The sequence below is a fragment of the Molothrus ater genome, chromosome 10, assembly GCF_012460135.2.
Source record: "Molothrus ater isolate BHLD 08-10-18 breed brown headed cowbird chromosome 10, BPBGC_Mater_1.1, whole genome shotgun sequence".
In the NCBI taxonomy this organism is placed as follows: Eukaryota; Metazoa; Chordata; class Aves; order Passeriformes; family Icteridae; genus Molothrus; species Molothrus ater.
Genome location: NC_050487.2, coordinates 9,036,798 through 9,062,287, shown reverse-complemented (window position 1 = coordinate 9,062,287; position 25,490 = coordinate 9,036,798). Strand labels below are relative to the sequence as shown.

The 25,490-nt window shown below is 37.7% G+C and overlaps 1 protein-coding gene across 1 annotated transcript in view; it reads left to right on the top strand.

Moving 5' to 3' along the window:
* The window catches only part of CUL3 (cullin 3), a 55,092-nt gene that overhangs the window by 13,278 nt on the left and 16,324 nt on the right, over positions 1–25,490 (top strand). Inside the window, exons 2-7 of the mRNA XM_036388604.2 lie at positions 5,637–5,834; positions 13,137–13,250; positions 19,666–19,826; positions 20,726–20,840; positions 22,115–22,343; positions 23,974–24,119. Coding sequence (XP_036244497.1) covers positions 5,637–5,834; positions 13,137–13,250; positions 19,666–19,826; positions 20,726–20,840; positions 22,115–22,343; positions 23,974–24,119 — 963 coding nt within the window. The remainder of the gene's footprint in view (positions 1–5,636; positions 5,835–13,136; positions 13,251–19,665; positions 19,827–20,725; positions 20,841–22,114; positions 22,344–23,973; positions 24,120–25,490) is intronic.

Here is a 25,490-nt window from a genome sequence, read left to right as displayed (position 1 = left end):
AGGCAGATGGTTGCTTTTTTTGAAAACTTTGAGAAGCCTTGTTCTGCAGTAATCACTTCCAGACGGATGTGTTTCACCTGCTAATGTGTAGAACCATGGTAAACACTCTCCAGCTGTGCTGTAGAAAAACTGAGTAGCAGTGTTTGTAATATTTTTGAGACTAAAAATGTCCTGCAAATGTCTTGACAGTCTATTAAAACTCCTGAGATTTAGCAAGTTTGGTCTGAGATCTTTGTGTGAACTTTCTAGAACTTGTCTAGAAATTTCTTCTGCATGAGGGTTAGGAAGCTGTGTCTGGTCACTAATCTTGAGAGTACTGGTTTGTGTGCCCTGTTGCTGCTGGTGGAATTCTGGGGATCCTCCTGATAACGCACTGGAGGACATCTGCTTACCTCTTCCTTGCTGCTTTCTTAACCCCCTCTTGTTAAGAAGACTAAATAGCTACTTAAAGCTGCTATAAACTATCAAGATTTCAGCAGGCTCTTAGCAGTTTTTACTTCTGTAATTTTTCCTTGCAATTCACAGCATTTCAAGCATGGTTATATAAGAGGAGTGTGCTGTGCAGTGTTAAGGGCAAGATGATGACAAGTTAAAAGATGACGAATGTGAAGTTGTGTTCAGAGGAAACTGTTGTAGAAGTTAAAGTAAATAGAATGGAAATTATACCCCAAAATATTTATTTCTTTGCAAAGTAATCTGGATTTCCAGCAACAGATATGTTGGATGTTCCTGAATCTGGGAGCTTTAGTGGATTTTTTTGACTGTAGTTGGTAGAAGCTAGGGAGCAAACACCAGGTACCACTGGTGACCTCAAGTATTTTGTTGCTCGCCTTTGTTACCGTACAATGCATTTCCACTGGAAGACTGGTACGGGCAGTTTGAAAAGGTCACATTTCCAGGGAGCCCTGGTTTTCCAGCTTCCTCAGCCTCCAGCTGTGATGTGTGTCACCAGATCACCCAGTGGTTAAGGCTGGAAGGCACTTTGGGAAGTCATCCTGTCCTGCCCCACTGCTCCTGCTCAAGCAGGGTCACCTAGAGCTGGTCGCTCAGGACTGTATCCATGTGGCTTCTGAATGTCCCTAAAGATGGAGAACTCTGCAGCCTCTCTGGGCAACCTATGCCAGCACTTGGTCCCCCACATAACAAAAAAGTTTTCGTGATGATCATGAGGAATCTCCTGTGTTTGTGCCTGGTGATCTGCTCTTGTCACTTGCACCAGTGCAGAGGGGGTTCCCTCTTCAGTACACCCTCCCTTTGGATTTTACATAACTGATTTGATTCCTGCAGGGTTTCTCTAGGCTGGCTCTAGAGGCTGACTCTGTCCTTCCTATGAGAGGTGCTCCAGAGGTTTGTTAGTGGCCTTTCACTGGACTGTCTCCAGTGTGTTAGTGTCTCTCTTGTACTGGGGAACCCAGAACTGGGCACAGTGCTCTACATGTGGCTTTCCAGGGCTGATAAAGCCCTTGGCCTGCTGGCAGCTCTTCCATATGCAGCCTAGGATGCCATTAGTTTTCCTTGCCTTAAGGGCCCATGGGTTAGTCATCAGCTTGATGTCCACCAAGAGCCTTGGGTTCTTTCCTGCCAAATGTGCTTTCCAGCCATTTGCCCCAGCAGGCATTAATGCCTGGGGCTGTTCCCTCCCCTAGAGATGAGATGTTGCACTTCTCCTTGAACTACATGTCTAGAAGGGGGCTGATAACATTTTGTATGAAGTTACATGTTGATCAGAAAATAACGAGAATTGAGCTGTTTGCTCATTCTGATTGAATGCTGTGGTAGGTTACTTGGAACAGGTGGTGCTGTAAGCTTCTAGGAGGGAGAAGACTTCAGGATTGTTGCCAGCTTTACCTGCTTTACAGGTGATAACAGCAATAGATTGCTGGCAGTGATTATTTATTTGACTTGATGATTTTAATAGGGTTGACAAACATTATTAGAGGAAGGGGCTTGGCTGTATCTGATCCCACACTGTGGAATAAAGGATCTTTTGGGTCCTTTGTAGTCTCTTTATTGTGAAATGACTGTACTTTCATGTACACTGACATTTTAGTCTAATTTCCTCAAGATGTACTTGTGTTACACTCTGAGTTCAGATGTTTGTGCTCGAGTTGCATCTTTGAATCATCAGCATTTGGGCAGCAGCGTGTGGAAGTTTTCCAAGCAGCGGCTTCTTATAAACAGCTCTCTCTCCTGCCAATAACAGACTTGGTCGCTTTCCCATTCCCCAAGAAAGGTAATGTTCAGATAAGCATGAGTACATTAACACGTTTCCTCTGCTTGGACACTGGCTTCTTGCTATCTTGGTGAATCTGGGTGTAGACACTACTGAAATTACTGGGATTTTGCTTCTGAAAGCCTTTCCAAACCTGTGTGGTTTTTTTCAAAGACCAGCAGAAGCAGCACTCTGCGTTCTGCTTAAATCTGCGAGAATACAAAGACACAAGCAAGGCAACTGCATTCTAACTGTGGATTTTAGTTCTAGAATATAACCATTAGAAGAAATCTGGGAAAAGCATCTTGGCTCTGATCCTGTGTTTGTGGAAGAAGATCTCTTACAGACTTTGTTGCTAGGGATCTAGAGAGTTGCATAAATCTTCATTGGTGGGTCAGACTGGGGGATTAGGATTGCAGTTCTGTTGTCAGAGATGCTTTTGTAGAGAATTCTGAAAAATGCCAGTGTTCTAATAGCATCAACAACTTACTTACTGGTTTTTTGTTTGGATTTTTAAATCTGCCTACAAGCCTGACTTAAGGAATGGGATGGAAAGACATGAACCTGTGAGTTAAATAATCCAAGAATTGATTTAGTCATTGCAATTCTTACATACCCTTGAGAAGACAGGAAGATCTCTTCTGCTCAAATGCTAAACAACTTTTCAGCAGCAGGGAGGAAATTGTACATTTTTGCTCACACTTTACTGCAGCAACTTACTGCCAAATAGAATGGGATTATTTAAAGTATTAGGAGTCTTTGCTTTGTTAGAAAACACTGCTGCAAACAAGTTAGCTATGCTAGATCTTTTTGGAAGACAGTGCTCTTCTAACATGATATTCTAGAACTTGAGCAAACCTGTTCCCATAAAACCTCACTGATGTTAATCTGAGTCAGAAACAAAATAAGAAGCTGGTTGAAAAGCAGAGTTTTTAATGCTTAATCCTAAAAGGTAATAAGATAATTTTATAGTACTTTTTCAAATATTTACCTCGTGGAGATGTGTACTCCTTAAAATTGCATTCTATTGACCTTTCTTGTGCTGTCAGAGTAGCTCGTGGTGTGTCAATTGTTAAGTGGCAGAAAGCTTTGTGTTCTTGTTTGTATTCAGGGACTTTGGAGCAAATAATGTTGCAATCATTCCTTCTATTTTATAGCATTTGGATTAAAAGCACAAGAATTAACAGTTTGCTTTTAGCTTTCTGCTGAAGGAATCTGAATTACCACATGTGCTGCTTTATCTCTGTATGTAATGTACTGAGATGTTCCCTGTGACCAGCCCAGAAACAGGAGCACTGTAATACTTCTGCACACTGGTGCCCAGTGATTTGCCTGGTTTACACAGATCATACCTTTGCTCAGAATACAAGTGCAATTAAATTGCAGTTGAGATAAAAAGGTTGTGTTGGCTGAGAGTTTTTTAATTAGCAGGGAGAGCCTCTCCTTTGTTTGAAAACAAAACCTCGGGTTTGTGAAAGGAAAGCTGAAAAGCTTTTACTTGGATTGCTGTCTGCAATCTAAATAGTTGCCTTCATTATCAGTACTTGTGAAATTGCTGGTTCAGGAAGGCTGTAGAAAATAACTTCCCTGAAGGAGCACCAATGTAGCAAATGCAAATGAAGAACAAAATTACTGACCTTTCAATGCTGTGCATAGCAGAAAAAGGAAGTGTGGAGGGACCTGTGACATTCCATCCACCATTCCTCTGTTACTTTGAGGCTTTGCATTTGGGGGATAGGGAGCTGCAAATTTTTCAACATGTTTGTGATTTTATTTTGTTTTTGCTTTTAGATATATAATGGCACATCTTAAGTTTGGGGTACATAGAGTTTAGTAGTCAAGTGATCTTGTATCAGAGAAGTGGAAAAAGTAACTAAAAGGTTGTTTTTATTATGGAAATCCTTGTATTTAACCAAAACTCCAAAAGATGCACAGGATAGAAGATTGTACGTCTTGTTTTCATTTTATTCAGCAGCCCATTCCCTCCCAAGGCAGTGAATGGCTTCTCTTTATTGTGAGCTGTATTGTTATTTATCATGCCTAGAAAACTTGATAGGATATTTTGAAAATACATGTAAAAATATACTTGGAGTAAAAAAAATTCTGCTAAATAATTAAATAATTGCATTTGATTACAAATGCAGTCAAATCTAGTCTTCATATCTTTCCTCTGTTCACTTAGTGGGTTGTGTTGGAAGGAGGAGGAGAGGTGGATTAGCACTGGTTGTGATTTTTCTCTATAGTGTCATACCATTGTTCTTTCTTTTAATATTTTCAGTTCCTATTTTCAAGACTACTTTGACAGTTTTGATAGACTCTGGGATATTTTCACTTCCCATAGTAATTCTGGGAATAGCAGCTTTTTTCCCTTCTCTCTTCAGCCCTTTTCTGTAGCTATAAAATGCTAAATCTGTTCCTGATTTTGTATAAACTAAACCAAACTTAACTTTAAATGAAATTGGTTCCATTTAAAAGTGTTTGGTTTGGTTTTTTTTTTATTTGGGTGATAAAACTTAGCTGAATCACAGACTTTAAGCAATACTGGAATCTGATATTTTTTTGCTATGCTTACTTTCAATCCCAGATACTGCTTTATCTATAAAACATCATATATTGAAGCACCTTTGCATTGGTAAAGCACAAGTGTGAGATGATTCACACTAGGTACTAGATAGAAGTTTGCTGTTGTGTTGAGACTATTTCTTATAAGAGTTTTTCTCTTTCTCTGAATCTTTTTTTTACACCTTCTTTCTGTGTATTTGCTGAAGTTTATAGCATCTGAATAACAGACCAAGCAGATGCTTAGTGCTTGGTACATGTCATTTAGAAAGGTATTTAATTGTATTTGTGCAGAGGGAATATGTTCAATGCAGGTGTTTATGTGGGGCATTTGTGGGTTTTCAGTGGTACCTATAATTATTTAAATTGTAGGTACAGTGTTGTAGGTATGTAATTCTTTAGCTGTTATCCCTAGTTAGCTCAAGCAGATGACCAAGTTTCCTAAATCTGTGTCAGACATCATTATCTTTTGTTGTACAGGTCTGGTAAAGCAGATGAGTATTGCAGTGCAATTTATGAGGTGCCAAATAATGTGTTAATATGGAATGGGAGTTAACCATCTATCACTGTTAACCTGTGTAGGAAGAGTGGGCAAGAGACTTTTGTCCACGATTACCTGCCTGTCCACCCCTGCAGGGGTTGGACTCTGGGCATTTGCAGTTCAGAAACAAAGAAAGCATTAAACTTTTGCAAATTACAATTTTCTTGAAATCTGTACTAGTCTCATAAATACTGGAGTTTTTTTGGATGAAGTTTGAGAAATCTTGTGATAATGGAATCAACAAGATGGGGCAGAGCAATTACCTCATATTATCTATATTCTTTTTTTTGTTCAAAACAATAACGTAATGTTTTATTTTTACAGATGACTATGGATGAGAAATATGTGAACAGCATTTGGGATCTTCTGAAAAATGCAATCCAAGAGATTCAGCGTAAGAACAATAGTGGTCTCAGTTTTGAGGAGCTGTATAGAAATGCTTATACAATGGTGTTGCATAAACATGGTGAAAAACTCTACACTGGACTAAGAGAAGTGGTCACTGAGCATCTAATAAATAAGGTTTGTCCATTTGTGAATTAAAATAGATGTGTCTTATGTGAAAGAATTCTGAACAGTTATTTAAATGACAGAAAATCTGATTTTTATGTTACCTTGTGTTGCAGTTGGGTAACTTCTCTCAAAAATGGTAGCATAGAGCTAACATCAAGCTCAGATGATTTCATGTTCCTGGTACTGTTTTTGGTAAATTACTGATGGAAGGCAGACCATAGGAAGCACTTGAAAGAGTGTAACAGGAAACAACTCTTTTTTTTTTGAAGAATAACTGTTAAGAGCTGATAATTTTTTTAACAGTTTGTGTCATTTTTGGTCCATTTTGTGACTTTCTTAGGCCACATTTTGTCTTGTTTGCCAGTCACTTTTTTTCATCTGTGGAGCAAGTAAATAGCAATGTAAGAACTTGTTTTCTATAGGTTAATGAACTAATTCCCAGGTTAATGAGACAGTTGTGCTGGGATTATGCTCTTTAAAGAGGCAGTAGGCACTGTTCAAAAACAACAACTCAGCAATAGCAGAAGTCCTGAGTAGCTCACATTCTGCCATGTCAGCCTTTGCAAAACCATGTAGGTCAGTCAAAATGACATGTAGAAACTTTCTGAAGATCTGTCATCAGAGAAAAGGAATCTTCAGGTCTTGTGTTAAACCATGGAACCACTTCTTTAGTCTTTGAGAGAAGTTTAGAATTGATTAATAAATATGTAAGTGGAAAAAGTAGGAAGTCACTTTTTAGGACTCCAGATAATATTTCATGGCAATAGGATTCTAAGCCTATGGGAGCTGCCTGCCTACTCCTCATGGTAGCATCCATAGCAGAGAGGTACATGTCTACTTTGAGCCCATGTTCTGGCCATGCTTCAGATGGAGTATCAGATTTTTGTCCTGTTTTTACAAGATCTGAAAAGGAAAGTCAGATACCATCATGTGTCTTGGATGATTATTTCTAGCTGAATTGCAGAGAATGGATGGGAGATTTATGGCTAAATAATGCAGGATGCTTGGGGACTTTTTTTTTGTGTGTTCTAAGTGGAGTTACTGCTGTGGCAGAGAAATGTGTTATTTCTTTTCTAAAATCCTAGTTTTCAAAGGTGTGATCCAGATAAGTATAGTCTAAAACTGCTTTCAGTGTGGGGTTTTTTTTACTGTGTGCACCAGAGGAGACATCCTCTCTGAAGTGGTTAAATAATTTGCAGTTCTTTTCTATAATTGTAGCACATCTGTGACTCTCAAAAACTTCTGGTTTCATTATCTGTGCATTCATAATCTGTACTATTCATATAAAATGTGGCAAATGCCTGAGGCTTTTTTTTGCCTTGTTCTTGTATGTCTATGCACTTAATAATCGTGACACTAAACTTTTATTATTCCTAGGCTTTAGTTTATCCTGGTTTAACTTGATGGGTGTCTTTTTATCTTTGTTCCTAGGTATTTTGCCACTTATCTTAGTTCCTAGCTATTTTGCATATTAAAAACTACGCATTTGCAGAATTAATTATTCTGAAGTGCTGATTGTGGCAGGCTGACAAAAGAGCAGAAAGTTCTGAGTTTGTAATTTCAGTGCAGAGGCTGAGAGGGCTGCACAGATAGCACTGCAGAGAAATGCCTTTCTGACACTTAATGCTCCTGTATCTGGTCCTTTAAATAACATCTTCTCCAATGACCAAATATTCTGATCTTCAATGTGATTAATCCGATTATATCCATGTGTGTGGGTGATAAATGATGACCAAAGCTTTTTCAAATAAAAAGGTTAACTGAATTTTAGTAGTTAATTGCTATAGAGTTAAAAAGGCTAAATTATTCTGATCATGCCAGCCTGTAAATAATCCAAGGAAAAGACTAAAAAAATATGACTTACGCCAAAAATTTCTGAAAAATAACAAAAACTTATAGAGGCTAAAAGCTACTGCTTGTCCCTTTTGAATGTTTGCTTAGACAAATTATCTTGAGGCATATATAGATGGAAGCATGGAAAAAATAGTGCATTGTTTATCAAGAATAGAATCAGTTCTATAATGACATCTTCTGTTTGAGCCATTAGTACTTGTAAGATTAAAAAAATGAGTTTTGTTTAATCTCACATTTTTTCATAGAAATTTTAGTAAAATCTTTTATGTTCACTGTCTATTTCCAAGAGCAATTCTCTGGTAAATTTTAAGTAGCTAATGAATGATAAATTATCACAAGTCTTTGTAAAACTTCTATTCAGAGATTCAGTGGTGAATGGTAGAATTTAGAAGAGGGGGTTTTGCCAACTGAAATATTGTTCATTAAATTCTTTAACTTTTATAAAAATGGAAATGTTCACAGATGAATAGATTTTACTGAAGAACTCTACTCAGTTCAGGGAGCATTGCTGAGGAGCCTACTCCAAATTTGAAACTGCAGTAATCCTTGAGCCATAACTGTCATTTGCTGCCCACATCTCCAGGTTATCTTTTTAGAAAAAGCTGCATTCTTGTGGTATTCCAGTCATGCTGCTAAATTAGGAATAGATTAAGAGACTAGGTGAAGGCAGTGTATAGTTTCAGTTGTTTTTACAAATAGTATGAAAGCTCAGAAAGCATGCCTTCATTTTTGGTGAGGCATGGTTAAGAGCTGTATTTATGATTTATGCTAATTTAATTGCCAGGTGAAAGTTGTGCTTATTCAGCATTTAATTAGCAATCAAACACTAATGAGAAAGTATTTAACTTCTCAACAAGAAAACAGTACAATGCACTGTCATGACAGCTTAATTGTAAATAAAATAATAGTTGCAAATATGATCAATACAAGGTGTGTGCAAGCAAGTTATTGTCAAGAGTGGTTGGTTTCAGACTTGCAGACCCCAATAGTTTGCAGTTCTAAATCAGCCTGTTCTGGCTGTGGGATAAAGGCTGTAGTAAGCATCACTGAGACGAGTCAGCTCTCTTGAGCTACCTTGTTTTTACTACAGGGTAAGAACATGCTGAGACTTGTCTTTACCTGTGTATTGACATCATTATTTAAGTATGGTACGTGTAGAGCTATTTAAAAATACTGTTGAATTTTGAAAGTACTGAAACCTTTCATCTTGATTCAAGTATTTAATTCCTGTTCCTCTGATACTTCACTAATTTCTGCCTTTCTTGCCCACTAACAATCTTGTAGCTTGATGTGGATGGCCCTCCTTCACACTTCTCAAGCCTAGTCTGTTATTACATCACACAAAGGTTGTTAAGTGTTTTTAAAACACACAGAGCTTAGTTTACAGCTCTCTAAACCATTTGATGATAAGCAACATCATTTGTGTTAGAATAAAAACAAGTTAAAGTTTGAAAGTTTACGGGATAATATTTTTAATATTCATTTTATGTATAAGTCAGTGAGGCCCAATAAGGGGCATCCCAGAATCCTGGGGGAATTGGCTGATGTAGTGGCCAAGCCACTCTCCATGATACTTGAGAAGTCATGGCAGCCAGGGGAAGTTCCAGGTGGCTGGGAAAGGGTTTGTTTTTTTTTTGTACCCATCCTTCAGAAGTGTAGAAAGGAGCACCCTGGGAACTCCAACCTGTCAGCCTCACCTCTGTGTCTGGGAGAATCGTGGAGCAGATCCTCCTAGGAGCTATGCTAAGGTAAATGGAGGACAGGGAGGTGATTTGGGACAGCCAGCACAGTTTCACCAAGGATGAGTCCTGCCTGGCCAACCCAGTGGCCTTCTATGAAGGAGTGAACAAGGGAGGAGCTACAGATGTCATTTCTCTGGATGTCTGTAAAGGTTTCCACATGGTCCCCCATAACCTTGTGACTAAATTGGAAAGAGGTGGATTCAATGAGTGGAGTTCAATGGATAAGAAATTGGTTGGGTGGTCAGTGGCTCAGAGTCCTGATGGCCAGCAGTGACAGCTGCCCCTCAGGGGTCTGTCCAGTACCTGCTGTGTCAGTAACAGTACAGGCAGTGAGAGCACCTTTGCTCAGGAGGGCACAGAGCTGCTCAGTGCAGGTATAGGCTGAAAGAAATATGTCTGCTCTGGGACTTAGAAAGTTATGTCTGGGGTCCTTTGCAAGCTTTAAAATTTGCTGTCTTAGTGTTGCAGAGAAAAGGGAGAGATGAGAGTCATCTCCATCAGGGAGTTTGAAATTATTTCCATAATATCAATGAAATAGGGAGGAATGACAGTAGAAGTTGTGTAGGAGGCAAATTATCTACTGAGCATTAGAGTGAGCCTGACTGGCAATGTATGAGTGTTATCTGTCTTTATATTTTCTTAATGATGTTTTCAGATGATCTTGAGCAAGTCTGCTATTATGTGGAGGGCAAAAGGATGTGAGGGAATTGCTCGAAAGTACGTAACCGTTGAGAATCCCCAGTATTCTTCAGTGTTTGTTTTTTCCTTTTAGCAATAGGATAGCAGCTGCAGGGATGAACAGACATTTCTGGTAGTCAATCCATTAACCTACTTGGGACTCCTAAGATTTTAGAATACTTTCTTTTAGACTACTTGGATTTTTCTAAAAGAAACACTATAATAAAAGTTCTGAGAGCTTGAGGCCTTGGTTCAGAAAGTGCTGTTCTGTACTGCTCCTCCCCTCAGGATGTTCTGGCTGTCCTTACAGTAGTGGAAATTACATAATTGAACTATTTGTGCTGCTGCATCAGGCCAGGCACTGTAAGATAGAAATTGTAGGCCATAAGTCTTCTTTATGTACAATTAATCAAGAGTTATTTAAAGGTATTGAAAGCTTATGCCAACAAATTACTCTTATTGGGGGAAGATTTCTGTATTTCCTGAAGACCTGTATCCAGTAGAAAACACAGTTGGGCCTGAAGTTATACACAAAATGTCATCCTTGTAACTATCAGAAGACCTTACATATATTACAAAGTTGCTAATTTATTTTCAAGTCCCTCTGTATATGGACAGTCTCATTTAAGCTGGCTTTCCCTGCAGTTTACTTCGTAACTGCAAATACTGTCACAGAAATCACCACAAGCTCAGCTAATTCTAAGTAACATTCTGCTGATAAAAATCTTTAAGGTTTGAAATTTTCTAAGGCTGTGGCAGAGCAGCAGCTGTGTGTCCTCTTTGTTCAAAGAGTGTGAGTATGCACATTTTTTACTTGAGATCATTTATTCTGCCAAAGTGGTGTGACTCTGCACCTTTGCATGGCTGAGATGCTTTGTGCATTATAGCAGTTTCACTGTAGTTTTGCTGAATTCATGGCCCATACAAGGAGTGTGTTGAACACTTGTTAACTATAAAGTTGCTGTAAATGATAATTTGCTTGGCAGTAGTTTGGTTGGCTTTTGTAGCAGCTGAAAGCATGGCTTTCCAAGCCTCTTCTGCAGTTTCAAATAAGCCTAGAAGAATGTCATTGAGGAGCTTCACAGGGAAACTCTGAAGGTAGCTCTGTTGTACAGCACCCATTTCTGAGTTTCAGGCCCATTTCCAGAAATCCACGTGGCACACCATGTGGAGCAGAGGTGCCACTATTGCAGAACGTGCCAATGTCTGCTTGGAAGCAAGTTGTCACTGCTACCTGGTGGCAGGTGTCCACCCCCTTCTAGGTGACTGGCTGGCCCAGCAGGGTTAGTGTGAGGGATGTGGGATGTGTGCAGTTACAAGGGCACACTGCCTCTGTGTTGTCAAAGTAAAGGGTGTCATAAAATTGGTCAGTAACTACCCTTGGTTATTTGTGCTTATGATCTAATCATGCTTTGATAAATTTTATCAGTGTGGATGAACTACCAAATAATGTTTATAAAGCTTTTCCATACTGACCAAAGAAGTGAAAGCAACCATGTCATGTTTGTTTCTCTTGTTCTGGGAGATTCTGCATATTCTTACAAGTATGTCTGCTGAAGTTTTAGTGTGTAGTTATGTTTTGACTAAAAACTACCTGGACTGGGTGACAACAGAGCACACATTTGGGAGACCAAAGGGTAAATGATGATCATGATCAGAAAGAATGATGCAGTTAAGCAGTGTTCATAACTGCATATTATGTTTTCCAAAAGCAAGGAGGAGAGGCCTTGCTCAGGTGTGCAGAGTAGGTGTTTGAAGATGTAAGAAGGCTTTGAACGACCTATGCATACCTATATTGCCTAGATGCAGTAACAAAGTGAATATTATTGGGATAAGTTTCCCCTCTTCCTTCCTCCCTCTTCTCTTTCTCCTCCTGCTCCTTCATTCCTCTCCTTTTCTCCTTTGTCCCTCTTCTCTGTAAGACCATTGTGTTGGATGATGTTCCACACTGTGTCTCTGGTTTGCTCATTTGAGTTTGTGACTGTGTACAGTAGTGTGGCAGACAGGACTCTGTTACCCTGGTTTGGCCTAATAACTTCATAAAACTGGAATGACAGAGTGCAGCCTGTCAGGTGAGTGCATGAGATGTTGCTGCAGCTTGTGACTGCCTGGCCTGTGTGTTTTGTTTTCCTGTTTGGATCTCTGTACTGAAATTTACACTATCAGACAGATAGCAGTCCAAATCAATGAATGTGAACATCCTGTTTGGTTACAAAAGAGGGCAGAATATATTTTACATGTTATGTAAAAAGTCAATTCCCACATTTTATTAACTCTGGAACAACTTTTTACATTCTCACAGGTACATTAGTTTCAAGTTTGAGCACTGCAGTATATGCCTATTGGAAAAAATCAAAATATGAAACTGGATGGGCTTTTTTATTAGTAGAGAGGGTAGTGGCAAAGAGGCATAAAATCTGAAGTTGATGAGAAAGATTAACGTGCAAATTGCAAATAGCAAATACATTCATAAAAAACGAATATGACTTTTTTTCTATTAAGTCTTGTGTTGGTATTAATGTAAGAGTCTGATCTTTACCAAGCAATTGCTTCCTTTCAGAACTGTTGTTTGCTGTATCTTTGTGCTATCTCAGCTTGTCTCTCTAAATGTCATCATGGCTGATTTTCCACCTGTACTTGTTCCTGTTTGTAGCATTAACTGCTGCTACCCAATATTCTGAAATGACTTGTGATAGTAAAATTACCAGCAATTGAAACATTATAACACAGGAAATGAAAGCTATGAGGAGTCGTCAAAGACTATTTTTAACATTTGAAACTCCAGGAATTCCTTTGAAATTTAAAACCCATCTTTATTTTGTTTCTCTTTTTCTAGCATAATTTTTCTTACTTATTTTTCCACAGAAGGGAAATATGAGGTAGGGATAGTCAGCACCCTGGAAAAGTAAGAACCTGTAAAATTCAGGTCCATGGAAGAGCAAGAATTCTTGTGCTGAAGCTAAGTTTAAGATTTAAACGCTCCAGGAGAAACTGACTTGAGTTTATGGCAATATATCTTTTTTGTTTTTCACTTCAGGTGCGAGAAGATGTGTTAAACTCCTTGAATAACAATTTTCTACAAACACTAAACCAAGCATGGAATGATCATCAAACAGCAATGGTGATGATTAGAGACATCCTGATGTATATGGTGGGTATTCTGCTATTCCACACATTTCACAGTGTAGTAAATTGTCCTCTTACCATGCTTACCAGTCTTCTTCCAACAACTACTCTCTGTCCCTTATTTTCAATTTTCTGTGTGCATGCAAGACTGCTACAGGTGTTTGACAAATTGTAATTGGATTTGTGTTTTGGGTTATCTCATCATCACCTGAAAAATTGATCTAAAAATGTTTGAACTTTGCAGTTCTTAAAAAATAAGCCAGTCAGACCCATTCTGGCAGATTATAGATGTTAGTTCAGGTAGCGGTGTTTTCTTACTCTGGAAAGCACTATGGTGTAAAGCCTCCTCAAACAAGTGTGGTTGTTCTTTAAGCTTTAGGATTCAAAGAGGATAACTTTGCTTAGGTGTAGTGTGTGCAGAATGTTACATTGTAGTTGGATCCTTTGCTATTCATGAAAAACTTGTGTAGAAGATTAAGCAGTGTACATAGAATGTGATTTTTGGTTGCATGCTTGTCATTTCTCACCTATAGCCAACAGAAAAGAGGGTTTTTTTAAGAGAGAGGGCCTAACATTTTTGTGTCTGGATTGTGTTATGCTTTAAAATTCCCATAATATTGGAAATTGAGGCTGTTTTAGGATGCAAGAGAATATTTTTGCTTAGCTTCTAGACAAAGGTTTTGACTTCAGAAGGAAGTGTTGAGATGCTGTGTTTTTTGTGTAATTTTTTTTTCCCCTCCAAAGTATCCTAAATAGAATAATTGATGCAGTACTTGTCAGTGAAGGACAGACAATAATGGACTTTCTTGGTCCAAAAAGCAGATGAACTGGAATTGTACTCTATCTGCTAAACAGCAGGAGTTAAGATCTTGTCTTGTAGCTGTTAAAGATCTCCTGCTGTGACATTGACCGTGTTTGTATTAGCTGTGAAGTCATCTTTGGTCAATAAGCTACTACAAGTTAAAGAATTTGAAGTAATCACAGAATAACAAACAATTATTTTTAATTGATTTACTGGCCTTATGTTGGAGGAGTTGGTTTATTTCAGTAGGGAAAAGGCCACATATCAAAAAACAGAGTGCTGGATAACATGCCATCAGTGACACTGAATGATTTGTGTGCCAAAAGGAAGATGGACAGATTGTTTTCAAGATGTACTGTCCTTGCTGTGAGAGATCCTGGACTCCCTAATTTGTTTGTGAAGGACAAGTACAAATAAATAGATGCTGCTAGCTGCATCTAGGTATAATCAAGAATATCTAATGATTAGATTAATCTACCAAAGGTAGTGGTGAATTTTCAGAAAGGTTAGAAGATGGAATCCAGAGCTTTCTAGGGGAGCAGCTGTTGTGTTTTAACCCAATATTATATATTATTTCAGCACAAGAGGTGCTGGATGGTCCAAAGTAATGGATAATGCAATGTTATCTGCTGCTCTTAAAATCAATAAATTTCTGGTCTTCAAACAGTGGCAGAGAAAACTTACAAGCTTATAAGCTTTCCTTGTTTTAGTGGCTTGACCAGTATATTAAAGGCCAAAACCTTTTCTCTTTGAGGAAGGGTTGCCTGCTTCAGTTACCACTCCTGGGGGAGCAGGAGAGCTTTACCTGAGTATTATTTGCAGTCAGAAGAGCAATGCCTTGACTTTGTTTTGAAGCCTGAGAGTGCTGTTCAAACATTCAGCCAGCCTTCTCTTTTCCACCAAGATTCCAGGAGAAGGAAAGCTGCAGCATTCCTTCAAGTGTAAATTGAACTTCATTGGCTGTCTTTTAGATTGAAAACAGAATAATAAATAAGCTTGAATACCTCTGGACTATGTAGCCTTCTGTGTGCTGTTGATAGTTCCTAATTATTTCAAGTGAGTGTTCAGTTGAGCCCTCTGCTTGACTAATTATTTGACTCCCACAGATTTTTTTTCCCCTTGTACCACAGAAACAGAAAAAAAACTATCCACAATAAAATATATTTATAGTATAGTAGTAAAAATAGAACAAAATTTTCTTTCAAAATGCTTATATAAACTTAGAGGCACCGATGTTTGTTTGTTAAACCTCTGTAATGTAATGTGGGGTTCATAGTTATAATTTTAATTTTTATTAGGTAGAACTATCTAGTGTGGAGGTCTAATACAAGGGGCAGTCTCCCTCCTTTGACTTAGATGGACATAAGACAAATTGTCAGTAATACATGTTTGGTTACAAATTCAAGAATAATCAATGATTTAAAACAGGACTACTTTAAAAGATTTGAAGCTTCACCTTTGTCACTTGGTTGTCTTCTTGAGTCAAACATAATTTTCTTCATTCACAAAAGACTAAGAGTAAAAACATCCCTGTCTTGAACATGTGTTCATTCAAAAAGTTTGGGAAAGCTGCCAGTACCACAGAATTATAAAGCACCTGTGAAAGATCAGACCTGACTGCTTTTCAAAGAAACAATTTTCAAGAATTTTATGAAATAAAATTTTACTTTCTGATGTTGAGTCTCCCTGACACAGAGGTTTATAATGATATGCTTATGTCAGAAATAATTTATACACTTCTATTCAAGCAAATCTAATATAACTGACATTAAAAATACTTTATCTAAAAACAGCACCAAACACTGTATAACCTGAGTCACCTGGCATTGTAAATTAATATGCTTGTGTTCTAGCAGGAGAAGTATCTGCAATTATCTTATGTTTGTAAGTAAAGCATGACCCAATCCTTCTCTTGTTTTGTAGGCCATCTTGATTACACATCAGTTTCAGGAAATGTACCTATTGCCCAACAGGCCACACTGTGACATCAGTGAAAGTCAAACATTTAGTACCCTCCTGAATTCTGGTCTTACTCTCTTGAATTCCTGCTTCAGCCGAGTGATTTTACATCTTGAACATCTTAAACTAAATTGTATCTGTTTTAATGCCACGGTTTTTTTCCAACTTTGTTTCACCCATTAGCTGCCGTATGATTTAAGTCAAAACAAACACCTTTTCAAGCCACCCTAATTTCTTTCCTTTGTTTAATTTTTCCATTTTTAAAATAAAAATCAATACAAACAAATCTTTTTTAGGAAGCTATGTGTTTTGTACGGAGGGATTTGTGCATTATGGTGCTTAATGACTAGAACACTTGCTGTTTGAGATTATGGCAGGATTTCATTGTTCGTGCAGAACATCCTCCACAAGACACTCTCAAGTTTGCCTTATAGTTATGCTTTTAAAAATGTGTATTGCCTTGTCTCTTGTGATTGCTCTTTGGTAAAAGTCTGTTGCTTTCATTTCTGTTGCAGGTGTAGGATGAGGTTTTTGCAATCTTTTGCACTTATTGTGCAAGTTTTGTCTTGATTATTTTGAGACATTCCAGGTTCCCTGATTGAATTTCAAGTTTATGTAGTTCCACTGAATTTTGTTTGATATAACACAAGCTCTCTTCCTTTTTACATGTTTAGGCTGCAGTAATTGGTGCCAGAGTAGATGTAATACACTGTAAATTCTGGCACTGTCTGTGACAAGCAGTGAGGCGCTGAAGCAGTCATGTGCTCACATCTTTGCTGAGTCAAATCAGGTACTAAGATTTGGGCATATCTGGAATTCAGCCTCACAGTGGCAGTGCAGGTACACATGCCTACAGTGGGCTTTATTTAGCTGTGTATGGAATGGGAGCAATGCAGGTGGAGTTGTTTGGGCTTTTCTCCAAGCAGTGTGGATGTCTGTATTCTTAGAATGTCAGATGGAAACTGGGTTAAACTGGATTCTGTGGTGTCTCTATTACTTGTGCTTGCTAAATTTAAAGCAATTTCAGGTATGCAAGTGCAGCAGTCACACCCCTGGCTGCATTACAGGCCTATGGGTAGTGCCAGTTACACACTGTCAGAAGTGAACAATTGCTCCTGCAGATACAGCTGTGGATTTTTCAGAGGGCAGAGCATTCCCTTCTCATCTTGCTGTGCACAGAGCTGGTGTCTTTTTTAAGGCCAGCACTGACAGGTTGGATATGGGCATTTTGACAAATGACTCTCATTGTCCATGGCTTACACACAAGGTAATAGAGAGAAGTGTTGTTTTTATTTCCAGAACTAGGCTCAGAGACACTTACTGTATACACAAGGGTGTCTGAAGGCTGCTCCATCATCCAGGTAGTGCATCCATGTAGAGATGGGTAAAATGTGGAGTGTAAGCAGGATTGTGATTCATCAGTAATTGCTGTCTGAAACTCCATCCTTGTCTCCTGAAAGTTACTCCTACCTTTAAGCACCCACTACTTCTCCCCATGGGAAGTGATTTCTGTTCAGTAGTGTGGAGCCTTGTCAGTCAAACCTTGCTCCCAAAGAGGGCTCTCTGGGATTTTCTTTTTTAGACTGGGAGAGCTTCCAGCAAATGTGATCTGTTACCAAGGGTGAGCAAATCAGCAGGATCAGAAATGTTAATCTTGCTGCTCTGGTTTGGGTATTGTTGAGAGGTCTGGCTTACTATAGAGGCTGCTGATAAACTGAGAGGAGTCACTCTTCCACAATGGCAGTGTTCAGCACTGCCACAACAGAAGCTATGCAGATGAGTCATGGCCATGGCTTTAATCCTTTTAGATACCCTGTTGCCTGTGCTTCAGAGGCCTGAATATTTTTTTGAAATAATAGTTATATTCTTTTCTATTCAAGTTATAGCATTAGACACTACATTTTAATTTGCTCTTTCATCTCTTCGAAAATGTATTTTAAGTTTGTTTTACTTGAGAATCGCATTTACTTCTGTTCTTGATGTAAGTGTGTAAATAAGGAAGTGAAATAAACAACCCTGTTTCTAAAAACAGAAAAGCAAAAGTAACCTATTGCAAAGACTTAGCCCACCACACATCTCTGAACTGACTTCATGAGAGCAATTAGTAAATGCTGTGCTTTGAGACAGCTGAGCTTGCTTCAGGAGCCACAGAGGAGGCATATCTGACATGTTCCCATTTTGTTTTTTCATTTAAATTCAGGGCTGCCTGTCTGAAGGCAGAGAGTGGGAAATCACACATTAATTGCTGAACCCAGTCTTTTGCTTTCCTCTGGTCACCAAGTGGCAATCTGGCATATAATTAGTCATGGAGTAATTTTGCCATGTGAATACAGGTGCTAAATGCTGGGGTGTCTCTTCCTTCTTGTTTTTTGAAATTGTGGAATTTATGCAAACTTGCAATTTTGGAATATTTTTTCCATAGTCTGAAGCATAACATTTGTTCTTGTGATGCTTTCATTTTCCAGGTGTTTGAGTAGCTTTACTCTTTAATTCTGTGTTGAGTAGCTTTACTCTTTAATTCCATCACGATAGTGATGGAACCGGTGGAGAAGCTAATCTTTATACTCATTTTCATAAATTAACCATCAACCTTTATAGAATTTGATTCTTTTTTAGTATTATTGTTTTTGTTATAGCTAGATACATTCTTACAAAACCTCATCCTAGTCAGATTTGTGAGTGGGTACAAAACTCCTAGTTTTTTCTAATGTCATTGTCCTGATGCTTAAGAAATGCTTGGAGCATTTCTTTGGGTAGCAGTAAGAGACTCGGGGGCTGCTTAGCACTCTCAGTCAAATCTGTACGATGGATTTTGGACAGTGCATTCTTAAAAATGCTGATCTGAGGATCAGTGTTGGTTTTTAAATGTAGGTGCATAAAAATGGGTAGTTGAGGAGCTTGATCCTTCCCATAGATAGAGATTATATTAGGAGATAGAATTTAAACATACATGGAAATGTAAAAAATATTTTCTTCTCTCCCTCTTCTTTTTTTGAGGAGGAGGTGGTGTATGGGTGAGATTATAATGAAGCATAACAAAGTTTTGAAATATTGCTCAAGTGGAATGAAAATGGATTTGGGGAGGTGGAGGGAGGGATGGCTACAGAAGTCTTATGTAAAATTTTGCAGTACTAATCCATAAAGATTTTGATTGTAACTCTTTTTGTTTTGGCTCTGTATTTGCTGCTCTTTATCTAATGATGCTATTTCAGGAAATTTCACTGAATATTGAATATCTCTTGCCTAAAAGGAGTGGTAGGAAGATGCATAGAGGGGAGGGGGAAGTTAAATTATTTTTCTTAAAAGATCAGAAAGAGATGGAAGAGTTTGAGTAGGTAAGTAAAACCTCTTGCAAATAGTGCTATGCATTTAGTCAGTGCTTGGAGACTCCTCTGCACCCAGACTAAAATGTGGGAAGGCTGTAGATGTGCTATGGCTTGCTTTAGTCATAAATGCTGTGCTTATACTCTTAAGCCAAATAAAACTTCCAGTGTAAATGAAGTTTTGGATAATGGGACTGATTTTGAATTTTGAAGGGTATACATAATTTCTTTCTGTTGAGAGAAGAGATACATTTGGTCATATTTCCAACGTGGAGAAGCAATCAATCTCTTGCATTTTTGAATAGCATTGCTGCAGTGAATTCACAGTTTTATTTCCGTTCATGCCCTTGCTGCAGGACCGGGTGTATGTGCAGCAGAACAATGTGGAGAATGTCTACAACTTGGGCCTGATCATTTTTCGAGATCAGGTTGTACGTTATGGCTGCATCAGGGATCACCTGAGGCAAACTCTGCTGGATATGATTGCAAGAGAGAGGAAAGGAGAAGTTGTAGACAGGTAAGATGTTTGTAAGTGGAGTCTTTTGTTGTAAATAATAGCTGTCAGTTTATAAAGAGTGACTCAAGAACATGCACAAGTAATTCATTATTTAAGATCACATGTGTGACTAAAATTTCTTCAATTCTGGAGTAACATTTCTTTGTGTATTGTATTTTAGCATAATGGTAAACAGGGAAGCTTGTTAATACCATTTTCAATATTTTCCTTGCTACTCTGCCTGCATTTCTGTGACTAAGATTGCCCAACATGCAATTCAGGAAAAGAAAGACTCCCCAGCTACAGCTGTGTATTGTCCCCTACTGCCAGAAAGTGGAATCTTTTTCTAGATGCAGTTCTTTTGTTTTCATTAACTTGCTGATACATTTGAATTTTGGTGGCATTTATTTTGTGTTCAGCTGTGTTTTTTTCATTTTTTTAGATTTTTGTGTGATTGGTTTTGTTTTAAACAGCCAGCCATCCAAAAACCTCAGACTTTGCATAGCAACTTCCACATGTGCAGTTGTTTTGAAGTTGCAGTTGCTCAGTTCTGACATATGTGTGCAGGTTTCTTTGAAGTACTATTTTGGGTTGTATTTCCTATATATTCATATATATTCTTCATAATTTTATGGATTAGTGGAACTTGAGCTGTTTGTCCCTGTCATTGCATTTAAAATACTTAATAATTGCATTAAAATACTTAATAAACATTGTCAGCTCTTTAGTTTTGAACAAAACCAAAAGACTGTGCTTGTGTAGTGTTCCTGAAAATGCCATGTACCAAACAGATTAGAATGGACTTTCTATTGCTACATTTTATTAAAGTTAATGTTGTCTTATGAGTTGTTATTCTGCTGTGTACTCTGTCTTACAACCATGTAGATTTCTCAAGTTGTTAACAACTTACTTTTTGGCAGAGGCGCAATAAGAAATGCTTGCCAGATGTTAATGATTCTAGGTCTTGAAGGAAGGTCAGTCTATGAAGAAGACTTTGAGGCTCCATTTTTGGAGATGTCTGCAGAATTTTTTCAGGTACAGCAATATTCTAATATCATATTTGGAATGCTGTTATAACTCTCAGATCTCTGAACTGTCAGATTTGGTGGTACTTTACATACTTGTTGCTTTTTTGATGAGTATGTCCATCTCCATTAAATGAAATAAGAAAAAGAATCAGTAACTTTGCCAGGAAAAGTAACCAAGATTTTACAGAATTAGCATAATTTGAATGAAGTTTTGAGCTATGGGTGCCAATGACATGTATAGTAATCATCATGCTAATCTTGTGCCTGCTTTAGATTATTTCATGTAACTTAATCTAGATCTGCTTTGCCCCACAGTCTTTTTGAAATGCCAGTAGCATGAAAGGTTCAAAATGTTTCAGGCTTGGAAACCTGTCAAACTGCCTTTGAGGAAACTTTGATACCTTCATAGTTTCCACATTTGTGAGGGTTTTTTTGTAATGAAATAAACCAAGTCAAGGAACTAAGCATATCCAAGTGGCTCTCCAGTTGTTCATCAACCACCAAATAATACATTCCAAATATTTTCTGAGGGTTTTTTTGTAAGATACTTGGAGGAGGAAAGCCAGTTAAGTGCTTGTTGAGTGTAATCATGGTCATCTATTGCTGGAAATTGATAGAATTAAAATCATGTTAAAAATATCTAGATAAGGTAATTTGTGAGTGTCCCATTTCTTATGCAGGATCAATTGTCATATGCTCTAATCTCCTAACTTCCTAGAAAAATAGAAGCATATGTTGCACAGCCATTTAAATGTCAGTGTTCTGTTTTTCATTGGTGTTTATATAAAATTAAGAAAAATAATTACTTTCATTTAAGTTCTATTACTTAGCTTTGCCTGAAAAATAAGACATCTTTTCTCCAAAGATTCTGGTGTCCAGTAGGAATAAAAACAATTTGACATGCAATAATGTGCTCAGCATTGTTGCTAATCAGAATAAGGAGAACTGCCATCAACTGGTATTTGGAAGGAATTTTTGATTCTTTCCTTTCCCCATCTTTGTTTTCTTTGAACCTGTGGCTAAAACTGTAGTTGGTAACTGGAAACTAAGTTGGCTTGGGTTGTTTTACTATGAAAAACACATTGTTTATATTGCATGTACCCCCTTATGTAACACATTTAGTATAATAGAACCTTTATTTTATGTTAAGTGTGTATGTGAATCTTTGATGTGTTGAACGTGCTGTGTTTGATTTAAACTTGCTTATAAATGCTGATCTGACATGTTTTCTTTTTACCCTTTACAAAAAAAATCTAAAGTATTACTTTGTCTTAATCACAGATGGAAAGTCAGAAATTTTTAGCTGAAAACAGTGCTTCTGTATATATAAAGAAAGTAGAAGCTAGAATTAATGAAGAAATAGAACGGGTGATGCACTGTCTGGATAAATCAACAGAAGAACCCATTGTGAAAGTTGTTGAGAGGGAGCTTATTTCCAAGCATATGAAAACTATAGTGGAAATGGAGAACTCTGGGCTAGTTCATATGCTGAAAAATGGGAAGACAGAAGGTAAGACTGCATCATTTGTGAGACACAAATGCTTCTGATACTGCTTATTGTTTTTAAACATGGGATAAGTCAAGTTTAACATCTGTGTTTCTGTGTAATCATGGAAACATTTAGTAACTGTTTCACAAACATCTGAGAATATTCAGTGACTATTAAATGGCTCTTAAAACAGAGCCCATACACTTAACTTGTTTCTGTTTAGTACCAGATACAGGTAGTTTTTTGGTAAACCAAGTATCTCATGAGAAATGAGATACTATTGAATTGAATATTGAATACTACTCTAGTGGTTTTTGTCAGCAGTTGACCATGAGCCATTTTATTTTATTATTTCCATTCCTCTAATATGTATTTGTGAAAATGCATCACAATTTTTTGGCCCACAGGCAGCTATTTTAAAAGTACTTGTGTAAAAGACTTAAACAGAAGCATTGCAGGGCCAATTCTTGGGGAGGGGATGTTGTTGCAGAAAGGAGTTGGCTCTTTCTGAGGATAAGAAGCAGCTTATTGAAGTGGTTGAAACAGAAGGGCTTGGCTCGATTTGCTTTTCCCTAATAGAGGTTAATGTGGGACAGAGTGACTGAATGAAAATATTATGGAAATAGAACCTAAGTTTCTAAAGCAGCATAATGAAGAGAGGGATTGTAGTATATCTATATTTAGAAATCAGTGCTCACTCTAAAGCCATGAGAAATGGGGAACAGCTTTGCTGCTCAGATTAATGGCCTTTGTTCATTAAAGCAGCTTCACAATTACTAGGTGATAGTCAGAGCACAAAGTGAGCACATTTCCTAGCTGTAAAAAAGAATTACTCTGTTTAAAAAGAAAGTGATAATACTATACTTAAAACTTTCTTCTTTAATATCCAGTTTAGATAACCTTCAGGCTGAGGGTGCAAGGATATTGCAGGGTATTCATAAAATACAGGAATTTGTTTAACTTTTATAGGCCTTGGTTTGATTCAATTAACTAGTAGAGTGGAAATGCTGCTTTGTGAAGATGAGATTTTTCACCAAGGTACAAGGATGGATTGTTCTTTTGGAAAGCAGTGTTCAACCTAAGCCACTTCTCATTATTTTAGGTGGATGAAACACAGTAGTGTAAAAGTGTATGACTGGCTTTAAGACAAATATAAATTCAACTCTGAGTTTTTACCAGTTTTTGCTTTTAATACAGAAACAAGCATCTCATTAGTGCTGTCCTATTTGGTTTAACTTGCTTTCAAAAAAAAAAAAAAGTTGGATGCAATGCTTGATTTTGGGAATGATAATCTTGGACACTACTTCTTAAATACCCCTAGAAAGCATAATCTTGCTGAAGGTCTAATAGGTTCACTATCCTTTAGAATTAGCATCATCTTTTGCTGTCCTGGAGGTCAGCAATGACAGGTTCCCTGCTACAGACAACCTAGAATAATTGAATACAGTCTCTGATTTTCATTTTGATGCTGCTGCAGTCAGCAGCTAAAGCAAAGAGGAGATCAGAAGAATGTGGTGCCTGAGCTGTTACAGGATGCTTTCTGTGGCTCAAGAGGCTGAACTTCAACTGTCAGCTTTAGCTCTGAGATGAATGAGTTACAGAAGTGTAACACACAGAGGTGTCCTGAATAATCTCTCATTCTTCCTTGCAGACCTTGCTTGCATGTACAAGCTGTTCAGCCGTGTGCCAAATGGTCTGAAGACAATGTGTGAGTGCATGAGCTCATACCTGAGAGAGCAAGGCAAAGCACTGGTTTCTGAAGAGGGAGAAGGAAAGAATCCAGTTGACTACATTCAGGTAGTGAAATACTTGAACTTCCTTTTCTTTCCCACATCCCACACGTTAGCAGTTCACCATACACAATTTATAAGGTATACCTTAGTATTGATTCAAAAGGGGCTGTTATTAATAAGCTACATTTATAAATGTTTTTTAATGTACATTCTCTGAATCTTCAGACATGTTTAGAACTTTCAGTAAAATTGGTTAGAAAGCACATACTAAGTTTTTGTGCTTTTAGTACTTGCTTTTAATAAACAGCTTACTCAGCCTAATTATCTAACTGCTGGAAACTTCTTGGATTTCCCTAAATGCTATGCCTTCAGAGTGGGTTGTATGTCTGCTGACAAATAGCTTTATAGTGTCCACTTTGTTTAATTTTATGTAACATTAGCTATCAGTGTTTATTGAGGCAAAAATAACATAACAATATTTCATGGCAAGCTGTGACTGAGAGGTGAATGTGTTTACAAGTCATAACAAATTACTCATTCCATTCTCTGTCTCCATAAGAAACAGAACAGCTCTGCATGTTAAAAGATGTGAGTGTTCTTTCTTGTTCTCTCTCACTAAGTGATGTGTACCATTAATTTATCAAGATCACAAAATATGCTTCAGAATTATTTGTCATCTTTTCTCTTCCATTGTCTCTGAGAAGAAGGTTTGAAATTTGCATATAAAACTTCAGAGTTTATTGAACCTTAAAGCTGTGTTTCTATAGCTGGAAGATGTTTTATATTTCTTGTGAAAGTGTGTATTCATTAAACATTGCATTTTTTTAAAATGTGTGGTTCAAGTCCTTGTGTCTGTTCTTCATGAGAAACATTTAATGTATGTCTGTCAATCTGCTGTTTTGTTTGAAGACAATAACTGTGCTAGAGCTGGTTACTCTTTGAAGAAGCCATTTGAGTATAAAAACATTTTTGATTGGATCATTAATTTTCTGGCAGTGCTGAAGCAAACTTCTTACCAGGCTTGCACAATAATCACCTCTTCAAGGCCTGGTAAAAAGAAGAGAGAATGCCCTTGAAAATTTATTGGCTTTAATGATTAAGGACTCTTACATTTGTGGTGGTGTGATTTAGAAAAAAATAAAACAGGGGAAGGGGAATGTGTGCAAATTATGTGAAAAATAAGGGTCTGGATTACTTTGAAGTAATTTTAGTTCCTGATGGGCCTAAAGAGGTATCATAAAAAATTTAAGTGAGAAAGACAGATCTAAAAACTTAATTATAAAGATAGTATCAAGGTTTCCTGTCACAAAGGTGGAAGGCAAAATGAGGCTGAGGAAGACTTGCCCATGTGCTTTGGCAGAGCTCAGCCCCTCAGTATGGACTCCATCTCATGAGGATATCCTGGGGCAGGGACTGACATTCAGACTGAAAAACC